We start from the raw sequence: 20,329 nt of genomic DNA, 5'->3' as shown, positions 1-20,329 counted from the left end.
TTCATTAATAAATTAACGAAACGGGCGGAATTTTACTTTTTGACGTTTTAAAGAATATAGTTGGAAGAGAGCATGAACACAATCGCAAAGATGATTCAAGAAATCAACTCAACCTAATTTCTTGTGACACCTTTTGTAATGCGTAAATATGAGAAATGACATGTTGCGTGATCCGAATATGATGTCTATAGGTAGTACAATAGGGAATTGAAATTGATCTTGAGCTGATCTCTTAAAAATCTTTTCGATCGTGTTATACAAAACCGGTTCTGTTATGAGGGATCTATGAATGCGGTACGTCAGATCAATTTTCTTCTAATGCTCACTTGCTATTTTCATCGGAAACTTAGAAGTGTGCTCTTTTCTTCTCTTTCTCCTCTACCTCCTCCTTCTTCTTCTTCTTCTTCTTCTTCTTGTTTTTCTTCTTCTTCATCTTCTTCTTCTTCTTCTTCTTCTTCTTCTTCTTCTTCTTCTTCTTCTATATTCTTCTTCTTCTTCTTCTTCTTCTATATACTTCTTCTTCTTCTTCTATATTTTTCTTCTTCTTCTTCTTCTTCTTCTTCTTCTTCTTCTATATACTTCTTCTTCTTCTTCTTCTATATCCTTCTTCTTCTTCTTCTTCTTCTATATACTTCTTCTTCTTCTATATACTTCTTCTTCGACAACGATTTATTTTCTTTCACACGTCTCCTAGGGTGGGCCAGCGTTCGTATTAAAGAGTAAAGGGTCCGTCTGATCTGTATTATAACATAGGAAAGAGAAAAGAGAAATTTCTCAGTTTTATTTCACATTTGACATTTGACATTTGAAATAAAATCGAAATTCATGTATGCTGCCTTTCGGACAAGAAGGATACCGCGTTTGTTTCATTTTTGAAAATGACCTATACATGTTTTGATCTCCTGATAAGAATAATAGCAATTTAAGAATAAAAAATAAAAAAATCCAAGAAAGTCTTCTTGCTTGTGTGTTATGTGATTTATTAAGCAAAAGTAAGCTTCTGCTTTGACCTAGCACAGAATGGATTTTAATCGGTAAGCTCATTTTTAATCCAATAGAAGACAAATCAACAATTCTCGTAAATCTCACAGCAAGTTTCACTTTGTTCTACACACATAGAAGTTGTTAAGTGGGTTCTGTATGCTATAATATAAAAACTCTAATGGACTTGGCTCGCAAGCCCATCTTGCAATGTGTTACGTAAGTTTTGCCGCCATCTCTTCGTCCAATCACGATTCTGAAAGAGAGAAAGTAGGGATGGTTGCTTAGAAGTATTTGATTAAAATAACGTGAACTCTTTTGATTAAACTAGATTTTGTTTGAGTGATTTTAAATAATTCAACAACTGTGAGAGACGTATAAAATGGTAAGTCTGCATAAACGTATGTACATATATTATACCAAAGCATATGAATGACAATTCTACCATTTACTTAGTTTTTGGCAGTTTTAATGTACGCCATAGAGATCGGGGCCCATATTCACAAAACCTTACAAGCTAGCTGTCAACTAATTACTCAGGTTAAAGTACATACATGTAGTTAGTTGACAACTATACTAAGTAATGTGTAATGAATATGACCACAGGTATTACACTTTTAATTTAAAATACACAATGATAGTTCATTGACGTTGTATGAATATGCAAATATGAAAATACTTACCCATATTACCATACTTACTGATTTATCGTAGAATTCTCCTTCTCAATGTAGTGTGCGTCACTGGAGACCGTTTCTCGAAACCGTCATAAGTCTAAGATCTTCAACATCTCATAGAAACATGTGTTATATAATAACATTCGTTCCAATGGGATGTCCACAAACGTCGAGTTATGACGGTTTCGAGAAACTGGCCCCAAATCATCAGAAGACATTTTAAAGATATAACATGGATGTGGTTGATTAAGATAAGGGATGAGGACTGTCAATATCATAGTACTGGTGATGATAAACAGGCAAGGAGAGGCGAGGCACATGCATCGAGGGGTCATGCATCAGAAGATAGGATGAATTAGAGAAAGAGAACAGAAAAGATGGCAAATCTCCAATAATGAAATATTCCTGAAAAACAACAACCATGATAATAATGATATCTGTAACAATTATAATAAAAAATCTCATCAATTATACTAAATTATTATCGATTAAAATGATAATATCATCAATAATAAAACAGTAGTAACAAAAACAAAAAAATAATATTAATAATAATAATAGTCACAATAGTAACAGACTGCGAATTGTATGAAAAAATACAGATATTCTGATATGGTTAAGAAAAAAAACATCATATATTTTTTTTCTCCATTATTTTAGCAAGGATAGTGAACCATGGATTATGTTCATGTTGCGTAGAACGTGATGTGGATGTAACTTGTATTTCTATCTAACTAGCTTGTCACTATCCAATCAACATTATGGAATACTGCTTATAAGTATCGCCTTGCATGGTGATGTAGATATACAGTAGGCTCACGGTTGCACCATGTGAGAGGGGGAAGATTGGGGAGTCCTGAAAAGGACTGTCGGTAATCTTTCTTTCTTGAGTGTGTGTACCTATAGTCCTTTTCAGGACTCCCCAATCACTCCCCCCCCCCCCCCCCTCTCCAGTGGTGCAACCGTTAGCCTACTGTATATTATGAAATACGTTATTAGATCAAATCTGAGTCATAGCTGGCTTTATTTTTATGAAACTAAATGTATTATTGCTCAAGAAAAATTAAGTTCAATTGCATTCCTTCACCGCAACACCATTTGCCATCAGTTTTCATTCATTAAAATCAAAATGTACTCCACAAGAAAAGGAAAAAATGTTTCAGCCTCACGCGACCCCATCCCCGAAGAAATTAAATAGATACTTACGAGCTTTAGCACACTTGATCAATTTACAACTTGTCATAGAATCCTCTCTCGTTCCCTCTAGGGAGAAATTTGGACGAGCGCGCACCTGCTTGGAGATCTCGGCACACAGGTAGTAGTCTTCATCGCAGTTGACATCTTCAGAGTTGACCCTTGCCTCAAGGTTCCGGAAGACCATTGAGTCTCCAGATTGCATATCACGACTGGCTTCGTTGGGATCCAAGGTCTGCTGGTCCAGGATATCTCGCCGACCGGTGCCGTCGTCGTGGGTGGCGGTGAAGGTCTCGAGGCGCCACAGGTTGTCACCTTCGGCATCTCCTCCGGCGGGGTTCGAGTCGACCTTGAAGTCGAAGGACAGTTCGTTGGGTCCGTCTTGCAGCTCGTCGTCAGAGTTCAGAGTAAGACGGGTGTTATCGATCAAAACACCTTTACATTTAAAAAGAGATGTACCATTTCTAAATGATTACTAATGTTCATCGACATCTTTGTCTTCTAATTTACGTACAATGTACCTTGCCCATCACAATTCTGTATCAGCCCTTTCAATTATAAATGGATTATATGGACCTGGGCCCCGTCTTACATAGAGTTGATTATAGTTATTGATTGGTTTGATTCTTCTTTATAAAACGGGGCCCTGGAGAAACAATCGGTTAAATGAAAAGTGGTCCTAAACATTTTAAGAAAGAGGTATCAAAAAGGAAATACCAACGTTTTTTACGATTTGGATCTTTTGGTGAGAATTGTGAGTATTTATTTATAATTAGTTAAACATAAAACTATAATTGCCATAAATTGTGAAGTTCTTAAGCTCCCATAAGTTTTTATTATTACTAAAACGATGAACATGAATTGAACATTATCAAGAAAAGTTTTTAGTTCCCCTCGCATCAACCCCCTATGGTATTAACATGTTTTAGTCATTTGGAATTGTCATAGTCATAACGTAACACATACCTTCACAATGGAGCTCGAAACAGTCGACAAGCACGTCATCTGTAGGTTTGGCAATGAATTCAAAATCGGGATCGGCATATTCATGCTTGCGCAGCTCAGAACAGAAGTACCTGACCTCATCGCAAGTGCGTCCAGTCATGTCGAAATTGGTGTCCACGGCTCCGTACCGGATATTCTCCCCTGGAGATGCTGGTCTGTCCTTTTGATACTGGGTGAAGACGTTGGCCTCTTGTGGGTTAAACCTGGGACCGCGGCCGTCGGGATATGTACTGCCAAAAGTAGTCAGGTCCCAGAGATCTCGACCGTCGGCCTTTCCACTAGAAGGGTCGGCGACGCCAGTGATGTCGTACAGAATGCGGTTGTTGGGTGTGCCTTCGCTGATACGTCCGTTACCCAGGAGATCCGTCTCTACGTCAGTCAGAATAACAGCTGAAATATGTATTTTATATAATGGAGAATCATTATTTGGTTAGTCTCTTCTGGTCATTACGCTATTGGGCATGGAAGAACACAGAAACCCCCTTGTTTTCTTATCTCTTTCCTTTATAGAGGCCTACCTTTTAAAACAAACGCTTGTGTTAAGAGACCCTCACAGGGACCCTTATTGATATTTCAACAACTACGTTGGAAAATATGTATTGACTGATAATATCTTCAGAATTTTTTAATGTATATGAAGTTTAGACAAGAAATACCAATCTTCTGAAGCAACTGATAATTTAATTTCCTTGCGCTAGAGCTAATTATATTTTAATTAAGAAGTACTGTTTCATTCATCCTATATTACTATTAGAAGAAATATTGATAAATCATATTGGAGTCGATATCAAGTTGAACTTTTTGCCATAGGAAATCTTACTCCTAATGTCGGGTCATGAAACATTGACATTCCTAGCTATTGATAGCAGACACTTAATCGCTTAATGTAGATATGGTTTGACTGCATCTCATTTAATTGAAATGTGGCAAACAACAGACTTACGTCTGCGGCAAGGTTGCTCTTTACAACTGATGATTTGATCACCACCTCCTTGCACCTCGAACTTAAAATCAGGGGCGGCACGCAAACCCTTGGAGAACTCAAGACACAGGAAGCGGTACTCCGAGTCACATCCGATCTGCGACAGATCGAACTCGGCCTCCAGATTATTCAACTCTAGAGGTGCTCCTTCACCGTCTGCAGGTGTGGATGATTCTGCCCGGTCCAGGATCTGACGGACGTAGCCGAGACGTGGTCCTTCCCCGTCAGGACTAGGAGAACCAAAGACTCCGATTCGCCAGAGCCCATCACCATCGGCAGGGCCACTTTCTGGCAAGGTGCTAAGGTCGACGTTGAGGAGCATATCGTCAGGTTCATCAGCCCTGACCGGTCCAATGGGAGTCATGTCCCAGTCCATGTCGTCAAAGATAATTCCTATGTATTGTGGGTAATTAAAAAACGATGCAAATATATCAAATTACTGTACTAGACATACTGTGAACATGATACAAACTAGTTAGGAACTGTATTATTTTACTCCTATTTGATAGCACGCTGTCTGTGCAAAATACACTCAGCTGATTCACGAACATTCTATGGAAAATTTCGTAAAGAGTATGTGACATGGTTTAAGGAAAATGCACTTAAAGAGAAGGTTGAGTTCTGGGGAGAGGTGACAAATACTTTGTGAGCGTTATCAATGTTATTATGCAGGTGTGGAAGAACATCAAAGAAAAACTGTTCACTGAAAAGCAGGGCTTTTTAAATGACTCCATATTCTAAATATGACAAGTAACAGCTTAAAAAATAAGGCCCGATTTTTATGCCACATGACACATATACATCTTTCAGTTTACAGTGCTTGTTACTTTACCAATACTGGGCCAATTTCTTATCATTTTGATGACTCCAGAACCTTGCAGTACACACCAGTACTGATATGCTACATGATCAACTTGTTCTGATGAATTCCACACCGTTTTCTTTCACAATGCAATCGCGTGACCAGAACTCAACTTTATCTTTAAGAGAACCGGGTATGCACCAAACAGTAGAGTTCCTGTCCTACACATGTATATAGCTAAATAATTGTTTAACGTGGGTAATAATACACGTGACTGTGTAAAAACAGTACTATAGGGATAAGTAACGAATTATTTTAATCAATATAATCAAGTAAGCTTCATCGTAAGGCATTTTAAATGTTATGTCACATTGAAAACTATAAATACTATACTAGCTTGGTATTTAATACAGAGAACAATATTTCTTTGTGCAATTCACGATGTTCTCTATTCGTTGATATCACGTTACAGGATTTTTGAGACTTCATACATTTCATATTTTGCTAAAACATGCAAAATTGACACACACAAAATTGCTCTTTCGATCCTTATTATTATCAATATAATTCTTCTCTGTTTGTAATTAATATGAGCTTCGTATGATAATGTTCTCTCTTTTTGTTGGCGAAGTTTTTGTTGTTAATGTGCTTTGTATCTAATGAAAAGGCTCTACATAAAAGGAATATTATTATTATATATTATGATATTTTGATATAAATGAAATGGGAAAGTGGGTTATGTGGGAAAATTTCATTATCCAGATTAGCATGATAATCAGGCCAAACAAGGTATGATGAGCATTATTATGATTAAATCTAATAAAGCGTTCGTATGCATCATGACATAGCGCATTTCATCGCAAAATGCTATATTGATGAATCTCTAACTACAAATAATTATACTGATTGACAATACAACACACACAACAACAACTTTGTTTCCCAAAAATGGTGATGATGATGATACATGGAGCGATGAATGCTTTAGAGCTTTACAATGGCGGTGTAGCTGCAGCCAGGGTAGTAATGTGATACTTTGTATTGAGCGGAGTAGAGTAGCTGCGCTATATAAATGGAGATATTAATATTAGTGTTGCAAATGAGTTATTTAGAGCAACATTAGTTCTCGATAACTCATTTGCAACAATTAATAGACAATTTTACCTCTGCAAGCGTCATCTGGCACTTCAAAACAACTCCTCAGTACCGACTCGTCCGGTTGAGGGGTAAACACGAAATCGGGGATGGACTCTGGGTCTTTGTTGACCTCGTTACAGATGTACTTGACCTGAGGGCACTTGAGTCCGGTCATGTCGAAGTTTGTCACCAGCGGAATGAAATCCAGTGTATCTGCTGCTTCCATAACAGGAAGGGCCGCGTGGTAACCCGAGAGCACTTGCTCCTGGTAGTTGGCCTGAGGTCCGTTGCCGTTGGCGCGATCACTACCCCACTGGCTGAGGGTCCAGAGATCCACACCCCTGATCGTACCAGTTTCATCAGTGGTGGATGCGACGGAATTATAGGTGATTGGATTTTCCGCTTTTCCTTCGTATAGCACGAGATCCGTTAAAACATCCGTTGGCGTAGATTCAAGGTTATTGATTTCAACACCTGTACGGAAATATAAACATTAATATTATATTTGGGGAAAACTTTATTATTGCCTTACTTTGATATGATTGCATTGCTTTAAGTTCAGCATGTGTTACATCTGGAATTACACCATAAACATGATGAAGAAGTAGGCTACTAATTACGTTTTTTATGTAAAGTCTTTGCACAGAAATTGATTTGAACGTGTTGTTACATCTAATCAACATCTAAAAAATATCATTGATATTTTCAGGAAATTTGTATTTTGCATTTGCATTTGGAAACACTGAAGTGAATTGTTATAATAATAATGATAATAATGATAATAATGATAATAATAATAAGGATAATTGTAATAATAATAATAATAATAATTATAGTAATAAGATAACAAAATAAACACCTCTACACGGCTGCTCTTTGCACGAAATTATTGAATCCTCTCCAGTTTCAGTCTCAAATTTGAAGTCTGGCGTGGGTGCTTCCCCTTTCTTGAACTCAACGCAGAGCCACCTGAATTCATCACAGCCAATATCGTCAATGGGGAAGTCGACATCAAGCTTGCCGAACTCCAGAGGTCCACCATCCTCAAGAGGCAAGGCTTCGTTGAACGGATCAAGGAGCTGTGTAACCTCATGTCTGCGCGGTCCGTCGCCGTCGGGGCTATTAGCGGCAAAGACACCCAACTGCCACAAACCATCTCCAACCACGTCGGGACTGTCCGGGTCGAAAAGGACATCTGCGTCGATGGTCAAAGGTGACGGTTGTCCAAAGGGAGCATCACCAATCTCGGGCTCCCATTCAATGTCTGTGGCGGTAGCACCTGAAAAAGGACATATGTATATGCATTTATCTGTTGCACATGCTTCATATTTGAATGTATGGTGACGATCTTTAACATAATTGCTCAAGTGCTTGGTATATAAATAAATGGTGAAACGAAATTGCGAAATTGCATTTAGCTATCACAACAACAAAAAACAGTTTATTTTGATTTATATTCCACATACTAAGAATCTTGCTCTACGATTGGTCAAAAGTAAATCACGTGATGAAATTATTGATGGGAGAAGCAAAAATTTCGTTACACTGTGTAGATAGTACTACTATCTACACTATCTACACAGTGCAACGCACTTTCACTGAAGATAGAGGTACTATCTACAAAGGGCATTGCACTTTCACTGAAGATTATCCAAAAGCGAACTAAAACAGGCGTAATTAGGCGCGCATTACCAATGAGCGCAATTAATACAAACACATGCGCGCACCGTACCCTCAAGGGGTTGGGTTAAACTGTTAAAAAAATTTGGTGTGAATTTCGGCATGGTGTCTTTTATGAAGATGCATACACGTCCTTTTCTTTTTGTAGTTAAAGCCAGGGTAATTATGCTGCATTATTGTAGAGCGCTTAGAGACTTCTGACAAAGTAAGTGTTAGGCGCTATATAAGCACTGTAATTATTATTATTATTAGATGTGGAATATAAAGCAAATAATCACCTTTCGGTTTCAGGCGATGGCAATCTATCAATTCCTCGTCGACCAGAATGTATACGCTATCTTTCCTCAGCTTCGCTTCGGAAAGATAGCTACATCCAGATCGCCTTGGAAATGATAGTTTGTCCCATCACCTTCACCAACGGTAGTTATTTGCTTAATATCTTCATTTTGGAGAATTTTGGGTTAGTCTGAAAAGCATTCCACAAGCATGTGTGGGTTTCAAAGGCACAGTCTTTGCAAGTGCAAAGTATGTGCAAATTTACATTATAATTGATAGTCTACACAAAGGGAAATCTGAATAAGTTAATACTTACACAGAATTTGGGGTCATTAGCAACGAAAGACAAAGTAGTATCTATATCCACACATTACTTTTATAAATAATATCCTTTTAAGCATTACGTATTTGGGAAATGAGATGTCAAATGTAAAGGTAGGCTCTTACCCTTGCAACGATCACTCATGTCGACACATGTAGTCGTGACTGAATCATCGGGGCGAGCTTCAAAGATGTAGTTAACACTGGCTTTGGGGTTCTTATCAAGGTCGAAACAAAGGTACAGAGGCTCTTCGCAACGCACCCCCGTCATGTCGAAATCAAAATCAACTTGTTCAAATGGAAGATCCTCCCCTTCATTCAGGTTGGTGCCAGCTTCCATGGGATCGAGAATTTGCTCAACCAGACCGGTCTTTGGTCCTTCACCCTCGGGGCTTTTGCTGGCATATGCGCCGACCATCCATAGGTCGTCACCCCAGACGTTCTTGGAGTCGTCGGCCGTGATTCCGCTCAAGTCCACTGTGAGAGGATTGTTCTTATTCTCGAAGAGGACTTGGTCACCAAGATCGACTTCCAGGTCGGTAAAGATTGCCTCTGTAGTATGAAAAGGGTACATACGGTTTAAGAATTAGGGTATATAACTAAATCATTAACGTTTTCATTGTCTGGCGGTCTAGGTAAATGGCGCACAACTGCAACAATGTTGGAAACAAAGATACATAGATGGAAACATGATACGAAATAGTTGTCTTCTGTCGTTCCATGTGGCGGATGCAATGGCGAATTTAAATCCTGGCAACGTGTTATGAGAAAGTTAGATGTAATAGTGGAAAGACGTGTTAATATTCAATATAAATATATTAGATTAACACATTTGATTGTATATGTGTATCTATCCTTTACCACATGGATATGTCTATATATAACGTTATACAGCTTTTATCACGGGTTTGTTATTCCACTTTTGCTCGGATGTGTGCTGTGATTTCAAAGGCACGCAATTTTACTATGTAATCACGATGTTGAGTCTTACTTGATAAGCATTCCTGTTCCTTGCAGTTTACTAGAACATTGTCCTCGCTACGTTCACTTGCGGATCCCATGGTCCTAAAGAAGTACATAGGTTGCGGATTATTTCCTCCGGTAAATTCAACGCAAACATATCCGAAGTCGTTGCAACCAACGGTGCCAATCTCAAAGTTGGTAGTAACCCCAGGTTCTTCCAGTAAACCACTGTTTTCCTCCAAGGTAATACCCTCTTGTGGCCTATCAAGAATATTTGGTTTATAGTTGAATTTCTCTCCAGTTCCTTCAGGGTTTCTGCTTCCATACAGCCCCATCCTCCAGAGGCCATCACCAGCAACTTCGCGGTTTTCATCTTCAAAGATGACTGTGCCGTCGATGGTAACTCCGGTTTCTCGACCGGGTAGGACACTGTCCGTTGGTGTTAAGTCCCAATCCAGAGACTCGGCCCATACATCTGTTCGGCAGAAAACAGAGTAGAAATAGTGAGTTCGTTGAATGAAGTGGTTCGTCGCAATGGTCGAAAGTTTTCTCCTCGGGAAAACTTTCTTTCATTTCTTCATCGGTGAACACAAACATTATAGAATAAGGTTGATGAGAGAAACATTCAAAGCTTTCGCCTCGTAATCTCTTGATGTGTTCCCCTTTACTGAGCCAAAAATAATTGGTAAGAGTCTCTCAGAAGACGAAACAGGATTTAAAAGAAAGAAAATGTAAAACGATATGTGTATGAACGAACACATAAAATGATATGTTAGACAAATTTGCCAGCAGGATGTCATAACTTGGGAAAACCCAAGGAAAAAAAATTATCTTTAGACTCTCAAATTTGCACAGATGACTTTTAAAATGTTCTTTTAGAACAAACTTGGTAGAAACTTGAAAATGTTAGACTTTGCTGAAACAAATTAATAAGACCCACATACAAAAAAAAATCCGCATCATCAAGTGCATAATTGTTTATCATCACTGCTTGTGCCAGAAATGGGATAGATTTCTTTGGCCACTTTGTGTAAGAATTTTTTATAAATCAAGAACATAATAATGGTCTTATGCTTCTCGCACACATGGTAGGGTAGTCGTATTTGTCGATGGTTTTGTTTTTCTTTCTTATCGTGAGCATCCCTCTCCATGAATGGCTAGCAATGTCAGAGTTACAACAGGTGATCACAAAATCCCGAAATGATGGTCTACGTTGGTTAAAAGAGTCCTGGTTACTGGCTCCCACGTAAGTTTCTTGTTTCATAGGATGGAAACTTCGCGCAGATACAGCATTCCGATCCGTCTTTTGGAAAGTTCTTGAAAGTTTCCCTGTTTGGCATCTCTTACATGCATTTCATTCATGATGGAAAAAAAATCATCTCTACAAAAAGACCTCATGCACTTTCCCTGTTGCAATTTCACTCGCACATGAGTATGGTATGTCTACTGGTGAGCAGATTTGGTGCCAAGCAGAGCAAATATCACGAATATTCATGCCATAGTTCACACTTCCACGTAAAACTTAGCCTTAAGCGGAAGTTAAGACCAAACAGCGCCATAGACAACCCACAGGAGCCACACATCTGATGTAAAGGAACAAAAAAGAGCTCATTTTGACTCTCAATTGACCGTTTGTGTCAAGTGATGCCAGGTGATCTCAGGGCAAATGGCACGTAGAGCCAAGTACCAAGTGAGGCCGCCTATGGTCGCGTAGCGCCATGTTGCGCCAATCAGACCCTACACCAATGGTCAAGGCTGACCATTGGCGTTAGATGCCGTAGTTTCCACGTGATAGCCACGTTCATGTCGCATAAATGGCTTTACACGGCTATAACTAATACACTTTACATTAACCTAGGGTAACTGGTAAATTAAATTCTTTAATCAGATGTACATTTTATACAAATAAAGCTATGCAATATGAATAAATTACGGAATATTTATAATTGATATATACAGTGCGTACACACAAAAAAGTGTACCCAACTTTGGTAGCTCCTGATTAAAAAAGTCTTAACCAATATGACTTTGAAATTGATTCCATGATAAAAAGTAACTTAGTTTCTTTCAATTGATACCCTATTCATAATATTTATGCCACGGATGAATGAGCAGCAAGGTCTTTAAAAAGTGTTGTCAAAATCGTCTGGTACCAAGTTTGGTCTTAAGGAACGGTCAGGCCATATGCATGTGCCTCTTTGGTCTTAAATCATATTAAAAGATAAAGTATACCTCGTGCTTCAGTGCTTCATTGTTTGAAATGATGCATTGTATCTAGGCTTTCACAGAACCTTTGAATATTTTGAACAGCCTAATAACTTCTTGTCTCATGATATCTAAGTTCTCTCGTCTCAGTTTTCCGCTGCGCCATTTCACACGGGTAAGAAAGATAAGATGTTTATCTCGAATAGCGAATGAAAACGCAAAGGTTACTTAGCCCTAATAGCGAGAAAGAACACATAATTATGATGATAGATATCAAAGAAATTGACAGCAGACTTTCATGAAAAAAGATAACATCCCAAATAACCTTTATCCATTTTGTATCACTCAATGAGAAAGTTACCTTAAACAAGGGATCCGAATGAACTTAAGATTGTAATCAACATAACGAAGAGAAACTCATAAATTTTGCTTGTAATAAATATTTCCTTGAGTTTGAGTTGATATTTTCACCTTTATGTCCTCCAACCGCCTAATAGTCAATGTAAATAAATGAGCAATTGTTTTTGGAATAAGATAAAACACAAGTAATAGCTTTTGACCCACGTTCGTTGCTTCAGTCCAAACTTGGTAGAAGAGGATTTTGACAATATCTTTTGATAAGCCTGTTGTTCAGTCATCCTTGGCAGCACAATTATGAGAATTGTATTATTAGACAGGGTAATGGTTCCTCTTTAAAATGAAATATGATTCAAGTTTACATAGCTTATATAACTTTTTAATCAAAAGCTACTAAATTTGGTTACACTTTTCGTATACGCACTCTATAATGAGCTTGACAAAGCTTTTGTTAATGATATAATTGATTTGTAATCTTTAAGTGGAAACATAAATAATTTTAAATTGGAATTGAAAATTGTTGAAACCTTTGTATTTCAATAATCTGTCAAACATCATGGGAAATCATAACGTTTATTTAATTATATAGATTGATTTGTTTCTTTCTTTTAGTCTAGATCTCTGCTATTTCGCTAATCCATATCCCTACAACCGCCATCACCACCAAAATCACCTCCACTACCACAACCACTACCACTACCACTATCACCACCACCACCACCATGACTAGCATTGCAATCGTAACGCCAACCATTCGGGAAATCAAGGAGAGAAGAGTAGAGGATGTAGGATTCTATGACAGGGGAGTGGGGTTATGTCTCATGTCACATGCCCCGTTTTTAAAGGTATTACAAAGTTTTGGGAAATTTCGAAAAATGGGTGGATAGTGATTCTTTACAATTTTAATATATTTAGATGCCCCTGTGGATTTATTAAAAACACCAGAAATTTTAGCCCCTAAAACACTTCTGCTTTCGAGAAAAATTGAATATAAAGATTTACCGGTGCTCCCGGTAAATTTTGATAAATTTCAAATAGCTCCTACGGCCGTACAATGGTAGCTGCGACCATGAAAATCTCAGAGTATGTAGTTGTGGTATATAATTTCCGAACGAGAATAGCTAATCAGTCAATTTTAGTCAATAAACATTGTTTTATAGCTTAATTAATTTATATGCCTGATTGGGTGTTGCTGTGGAATTGCTGCTCCTGACACCCCACCCCCTCCCTCATCAGCCACACAAGATCATGGCGATAAATCTAGTTCATGTCCCTCTTTCCTACGATATCATGATTGAAAAAAATACTTACTTGATAAACACTCCTGCTCTTTACATTTGGTGATCGTATTTGATGCTCTAGAATTATCTGTAGCACCCTCTTTGCGGAAGAAATAGTTGGGCGAGGGATTGTCTCCTCCAGTGAACTCCACGCACACATAGCCAAATTCGTTGCAACCGACGGAGCCGATTTCAAAGTCGGTCTCCACATCCATGAGCTCTAGAGGGACACCTTCGTCCAGGGTGGTTCCCTGTTGGGGCCAGCTCAGAGTCTGCGGAACGTAGCCATATTTGTCCCCTAGGCCATCGGGGGTTCGGCTGCCGTAGAGACCCATAGTCCATAGTCCATTTCCAGATAACGTTGGGTTATCCTCACGGAAGAAGACAGAAGCGTCTATATTCACCCCCGTTTGCTGATAGGGGACAACTGTTTCAGTTGGTTCCAGTTCCCATTCTAGGTCCTTCGCAACAATACCTGATTTTTTCCATAAAAAATGTAAAAAAAGGGAAAGGTTATGTTCTAGTCAGAGAATAGAGCTAAATGATATAAGTTACAGATAAATATGCAGATAAGATGTTGTTAAGCTGTTACATGCTCAGAATATGAAGAGATTACACTACAATGGTATATATAAAATTTTTAAAAAGAATACGCTTAATACTTGTTATATACATATGTGTATATTATGTCAAAGAAGAAAAGATTACCTCGACATTCTGGAGCTCCAGTACAACCAGTTTGTGCGTTGCTATCTGGATATCCTCCTAAGGTATAGCCAAGATCCCCCGTAGTTGTTGGGTTATCACCCCTCTCGATCCTAACACAAATATACTTCATGTCGTCGCACTCAGCCATCGGATCAGAAAAGGAAAATTCCAGATTGTTGAACGAGAATTTTTCCTTCTTTTTATAGTACTGGTCTTTTTGCGCAGCGTCCAGAATGTCCTCTTCGTATCCAATCCTTAAATCGAAATCGGATGAATTAAACTCAGAACATTATACATGCTATCTCATACTCGGACTTCCATTATAATAATGTATACTTATTCTACTTATGCATTTTATTTACTTGTTTATTCTCCGTCTTCGGCCGTTGATATACAGTATACGTTCATTAATTTACGTTATGATAGCGTAAATAATGATAATGATGATGGTGGTGGTGGCAGTGATAATAATAATAATAATAACAGGGGCAGGGGCGTACGCAGGATTTTTCAAGGGGGGGGGGGGGTTAAAATCTGGCCCAAAATATTTTGCTCCCGAAAATTTGAAAATCGCGCCGGCCGAAAAGTCGCTCGGGGGGGGGGGGGGGGGGGGGGGGGGGGGGGGGGGGTAAGCGGACACTTTTAAAAAAAAAAATTTTGGTCGAAATTTGAAAATTTGACATTTTTTTTCGTTGGGGGGGGGGGGGGTAATGTCACTTTACGTTAGCCGTGGGCATAATTTTTTTTTTTTTTTTTTTTTTTTAATTAAAAAAAAAAAAAAACAAAACAAAACAAAACAAAAGGTTTTTTTTTTATAGTTTTTTAGGGGAGTTTACACACATAAAAATACCAAAGGGGGGTTTGAACCCCCCCCCCCCCCCCCCTGCGTACGCCCCTGAACAGGGGATTGATTTAGGAACGCGCTTACACGCAATCCAACGACAATCAGCTTTGTCTCCTCAGCGCAGGTTTCGAACCCACGCGTATGACTTAAAGTTAGAGTCAAACGGCTAGCCATTCCACCTTACTGTTTCCGCATTACTACTTTTTATTAAATAGTTTTTGTCAGGAGCCTACCTTTGACTTCTGCCGTCTGGAGTAGCTGAAGCCCAGGCAGAAAGCTTCCAAAGATCTGTCCCAGAGACTCCAGTGGTGTCCATGGCATCTTGGAACTTGATGGGCACATCAAGGCTTACCGTGTTGTCCCCTCCTTCTGCGATGGTGTTAGTGCTCGTGATTTCAGGCGTGACCTTCTTCGCAAGCACATCTATTAGGAGCAGTAAACATTGATTTCGATTTGGAGTTGCAGTGACTTGACTAAAGTCGTACCCTCTGTTCTTTGTGGTTGTAATTATTGGAATGGACACGTTTATATGATGGTGTGTCCCCAATGTTTCACGCGTGACCAAACTTAGAGGACGGTGGGACATTGAAAATCCGGCACCACCACGACTTAAGTCTTCATTTTGTATGGTAATGGTTATAATTTTTGTGATTAAACAATTATGATAATCGCCTTAATCGGCTCTATTTTAGCCTTGTAGTCTTAAAAAAAAAAAAATCAAATAACATTAACAATGACATTTTGCTAACCATGACAAAATCAACGATCGTTAACATTTAGACATACTTTTAAAAACCACTACCGAATACAACAAGGAGCAAATTTTGTCGGAGTAAAACAAGTTACATTCCAAAAGGCACTAAATCCACTTTTACCATTTTCGAGTAAATCAAAGATTTTAATTAACCACTTTTCTCCCTTGTCACCTATCATGTCTTGATGGTATGTGGTAGGGATTCGGAAGACAAAAACATGCATAAATTGAAATACATAATTAAACAGGCCCATTCAGCTCTTTAAATGACCGCCGGGTCATATCACCATTGAAGGACTTACTGTAAGGACAAAGGTAGCAGCATTCTCCCTCCGGTTTTATTGGCTCGGCACAGAATGCGGGCTGACAACTCTCGATCACGCAGGTCACAGTGGCGTTGTCGCACATACAAGTGGTACATTCGTCCACTGCCCACGAATCGTCATGGAGATATGGAACTCCTCGATAGACACATGGCAGGAGACCTGAATCTGAGCTGAAGCTGATAGAAGCCTCCTGAGCTGAAGAGATAAACATAGAGAGAGAGAGAGAGAGAGAGAGAGAGGGAGAAAGACGGAAGACAGATACAATAAAAACCGCCGTATTCATGTCCATTGCAAACGAAATATCAAGCCGTGCAACTTAAAACATTCGTTCATATATTTTACACATGACAGAAAGAAAAATCTCTTCATATGACAATGAATAATAATAATTATACCAGAAAGCACCAGTATTCAAAAGTAATATTAAAGCCCCTTTGCACTAGTTTGGCCATGAGGGATTAGACCTCACTGCATGGTCACTGACAGGTGGTTATCTCATCAAATCAGCTCTCAATTAACATAAGACAAAGGGATCATGGGGGACCAATGGTCACCGATTACGCATTATTTGCTATATAGAGGGCGCAAGTAGCTATTACTAGTGGTGCAGTTGGGCTTTAAGAGCATATTCATTTGGGATTAAAATTGTTGGGGAAAGACTTTATGTCATAATCGCCCATAAGGAATGGGCTCTCCAACGTTCAATCTTTTTTATTACTGATCTCTTTTAACACGATCACAAAGACATTCAAGAAATCCACTACAGGGCCTCTTCTATACCCTATTATATTGCCAATTTGATGTTTGAACCATTAAAAAAAAGTGAAGAACAAGGCAACTGAAAATGCCCTAGGTTGATTTTCCATTAAATGCGAATGGGCCAGTGGTAAAGCCAGCTACTCTAAATATGCTAGATGCGCGTAGCTGTACTACTGACATAAGATTATTGCATATTTCGCATTTGTGATGTCCACCCTCAGTTTAAACCAAAAAAATGCTGAAACAAGATCACGAAGATCAAGTTTAACATCAGGCTCTTTAAAAAAATCGTTGTGCGTCAACTTTTTTAATTGTATCAACATGACAATAAAATAATTATGTCATCGGACACTAGACTTTTTAAATTGCCCTTAACCTAAGTTGATTTATTGAAAGCCTTTGCGATTACATTTTCCAATATGACTAGAAAATTGTTACGTCTTCCGCACATGATCCGTGAAATGGAAGCTTTCCTCGCAAGGTTCTATACCAAAAGGTAATAAATTCGAAAGGTTCAGAGCCTTCAGTTTTCGGTAGATAAACATTATTTAAACAATAATAATGGTTCTTAATTCCAAAGATGAAAAGCTCAATATTTCCAAATGTAAAATTATAATAATTCTGTTCCAATTCAGTCCTCATCAATTTTCTAAATTACGAACCATTTCCTATTTTCCGAATTACAGCTCTTGATTCTACATTTAATTTTAAATCTCGAACCAAATAAGATTTCACAGATTACGAAGCTAGATCCAATTTTGGAAATACGAACCAGCGCTATTATTGATATTCGGATTAAAAAGATCTACCGATAAATGCACCTTCGGAATACAAACAGTTCAGAACAGCGTAACTTTCTTCGTCTTTGATAAATGTCTATTGACTTTTTCCGAATGTAGAAAATTGTTAACTTCCTTTTTTCGACTATGAATAGCCTTGTAACATTCTGCAATTTATATCTGGGTCGTCATACGACTATTTAGGACCTTCGGTCAGAAAGCTTCAACACCTTAGGAACTAATCGTAAACGAAATTTAGTTTCAGCGGAATAGTCAAGTGTGAAGTGGTCAATGAAAAACACAAAATAATGACAATTTGCTTCAGGATTTTCTTTTTTTTTGCCTTCAAGACTTTAAGTGTTAGAAATATGAAATGGTGAACCACAAAGAGTTTTGAAAATATCGGACGAATAGAGAAAGGCCACGTTGTAATATCATTTTCAAAGATTACTTGATTTTAGTTGACCACAAACTAAAAGATCTTCTGTTGAGGCTATTTGTTTCTATATTTAATTACATAATCAGAACTAGACGAGAACATTTTGAAACAATGGCATTTCGGGTCATTTTGTTACAGGGCTAAATGGTAGGATATTTTTAGTTTAACGACAAAAATATTGTTCCGACAATACTTCATGAAAGCATCTTACCTTCTCCTTGGAATGCCACCAGGGCTATGGCCAGGAATCCTAAAAGTAGTGTCCACCTGTGCCGGTGGAGATGGTCCCCAAAGCTATACATGATGTACAATCTTTGACTTCGACCGAGTGAAGTTGAGAGAGCTTTCTTGCTGACGAACCTTCTAAGTCAGCTCCCTCTTGCAAGTACTAGCTAAGAAGAGTCGTAGTTGTTCAAATGCGCTTCCTAACTATCCTTAGGTGGTGCTCACTTTAGATTTGCGGAAGAACCTCTGAGCCAGAACTGCCCGTCTTCGAGAAAGTACCCGCCCGCAAAACTTTTCCCATCCTTCAACCCTCCCACACACACACACGCAAACACAGCAAATGTGTATATTCTCCCCTGCCCACACTCACACACAGACCATCTTTCTTTCTCTATCTATTTTTCTCTACTCTTCATTGTTACTTTCTACCTCTCTCTCTCTCTCTCTCTCTTTCTCATTCTCACTTTCTCTCTCCCTCTCTATATCCCTCTTTCCCACACACAAGCACGCAAAGACAAGATAGACGTCAGGTTCAAATGCAAAGTTAATACGATAAATTATGTAGTGATTCCGGCAGATGTCCTATTAAAACCCACATAGTCTCATGAGCAACAGTTGTTCAAGGGCTGCTGACTCTGCAGTGTTTCAAGAATTAAAGTAAGAAGCAATACTTATGGTTGGTAAAAAAAGGCTCTTGCGATGGAGCGAATCAAGCGAAAAAAGGTCAGACATTTTAATATAGCGCAAATTAATGTAATGTTTGAGCAAATATTAAAAATCCAAAATTATCTGGAGTACAAAAGATTGTAAATTTTTCATATTTTTCCAAGTGGTAAATTCTTTTCTTCATATTTGAAAATCATATCTGAATCTACCAACAGAAAAATTTAAGCTAATGGAGAGAATAGATTTGAAGATGCTTGTTGGTGGGGGTTTTTTTTAAAAGAAATTTAGATTTTTGTATTTATTTATCAAAATTCTGCAGTCAGGTTATATGACCTTTTCCTCTCTGTTTTAAAATCCTGTTCTTCTTTTTACATTATTTTCGCATCGCAATTACCGGAATTCTAACTAACTCTATTTAAAGATTCCTTCCTTTCTGTTTTTTCTCTTCCTCAAGACGCCTCCTTTTCCCCTGTGGGATTAAACAGAGGATAATCAAATTTGGGTTTCAGTTTTAGTCCTCTCAGCCCTATTTCCCCCGATCGACCTATCTGCTGTCAGCATATCTAGAGCTTCTGCTGATTAAACGAGGCGTTGTAGTCAACAAACGACCTTCACATCTTCGTGATCGATTTGTCAAGATAATGGCCCAGATTTTTCCCCAAGTGTGAAGGGCATCATAAGCAGAATCTATACATTGTAATGTGGCAATGATATAATTACACTGTATTGCAATTAATGTTTGCTTAATACCTGCATTACGCAATTTTTAATTCCAATCAGTCGTGTAGCGTGAATCAAGATATAAAGGGTCTAAGACAGCGGAGGGGAGGGGAGGCACCGATCTTAATAAGTGGTTTATGGCTTGCAAAAACTCACAAAGTAACCGAGTAGGTGATGTGGGATGGAGTTTTATCGTCTTTCTTTCACTTTCTTTCCCCTTTCTCTCTTACTTTAAATCTCATTTTCCAA

At 38.4% G+C, this 20,329-nt stretch overlaps 1 protein-coding gene across 2 annotated transcripts; it reads right to left on the bottom strand.

Moving 5' to 3' along the window:
* Positions 1 to 2,603: 2,603 nt before the first annotated feature.
* On the bottom strand, positions 2,604 to 18,933 carry LOC575485. 2 transcript variants are annotated; one of them, XM_030972794.1, is made up of 12 exons: positions 18,681 to 18,933; positions 16,469 to 16,687; positions 15,646 to 15,835; positions 14,569 to 14,822; positions 13,892 to 14,335; positions 10,047 to 10,493; positions 9,182 to 9,607; positions 7,638 to 8,057; positions 6,806 to 7,252; positions 4,801 to 5,232; positions 3,819 to 4,247; positions 2,604 to 3,287 (listed from the first exon to the last, which is right to left on the bottom strand). In XM_030972794.1, exons 1-12 carry the CDS (start codon positions 18,769 to 18,771, stop codon positions 2,824 to 2,826), a joined length of 4,263 nt encoding a protein of 1,420 aa, XP_030828654.1. In that variant the 5' UTR covers positions 18,772 to 18,933; the 3' UTR covers positions 2,604 to 2,823. The 2 variants fall into 2 exon arrangements, with proteins under 2 accessions (XP_030828654.1, XP_030828655.1); XM_030972795.1 differs by lacking the exon at positions 10,047 to 10,493.
* Positions 18,934 to 20,329: the final 1,396 nt, after the last annotated feature.

This window comes from Strongylocentrotus purpuratus, unplaced genomic scaffold (genome assembly GCF_000002235.5).
Source record: "Strongylocentrotus purpuratus isolate Spur 01 unplaced genomic scaffold, Spur_5.0 spur5_scaffold_6, whole genome shotgun sequence".
NCBI lineage: Eukaryota > Metazoa > Echinodermata > Echinoidea > Camarodonta > Strongylocentrotidae > Strongylocentrotus > Strongylocentrotus purpuratus.
Note: the sequence above shows the minus strand (reverse complement) of the source record. Positions and strands in the feature narration are given on the sequence as shown.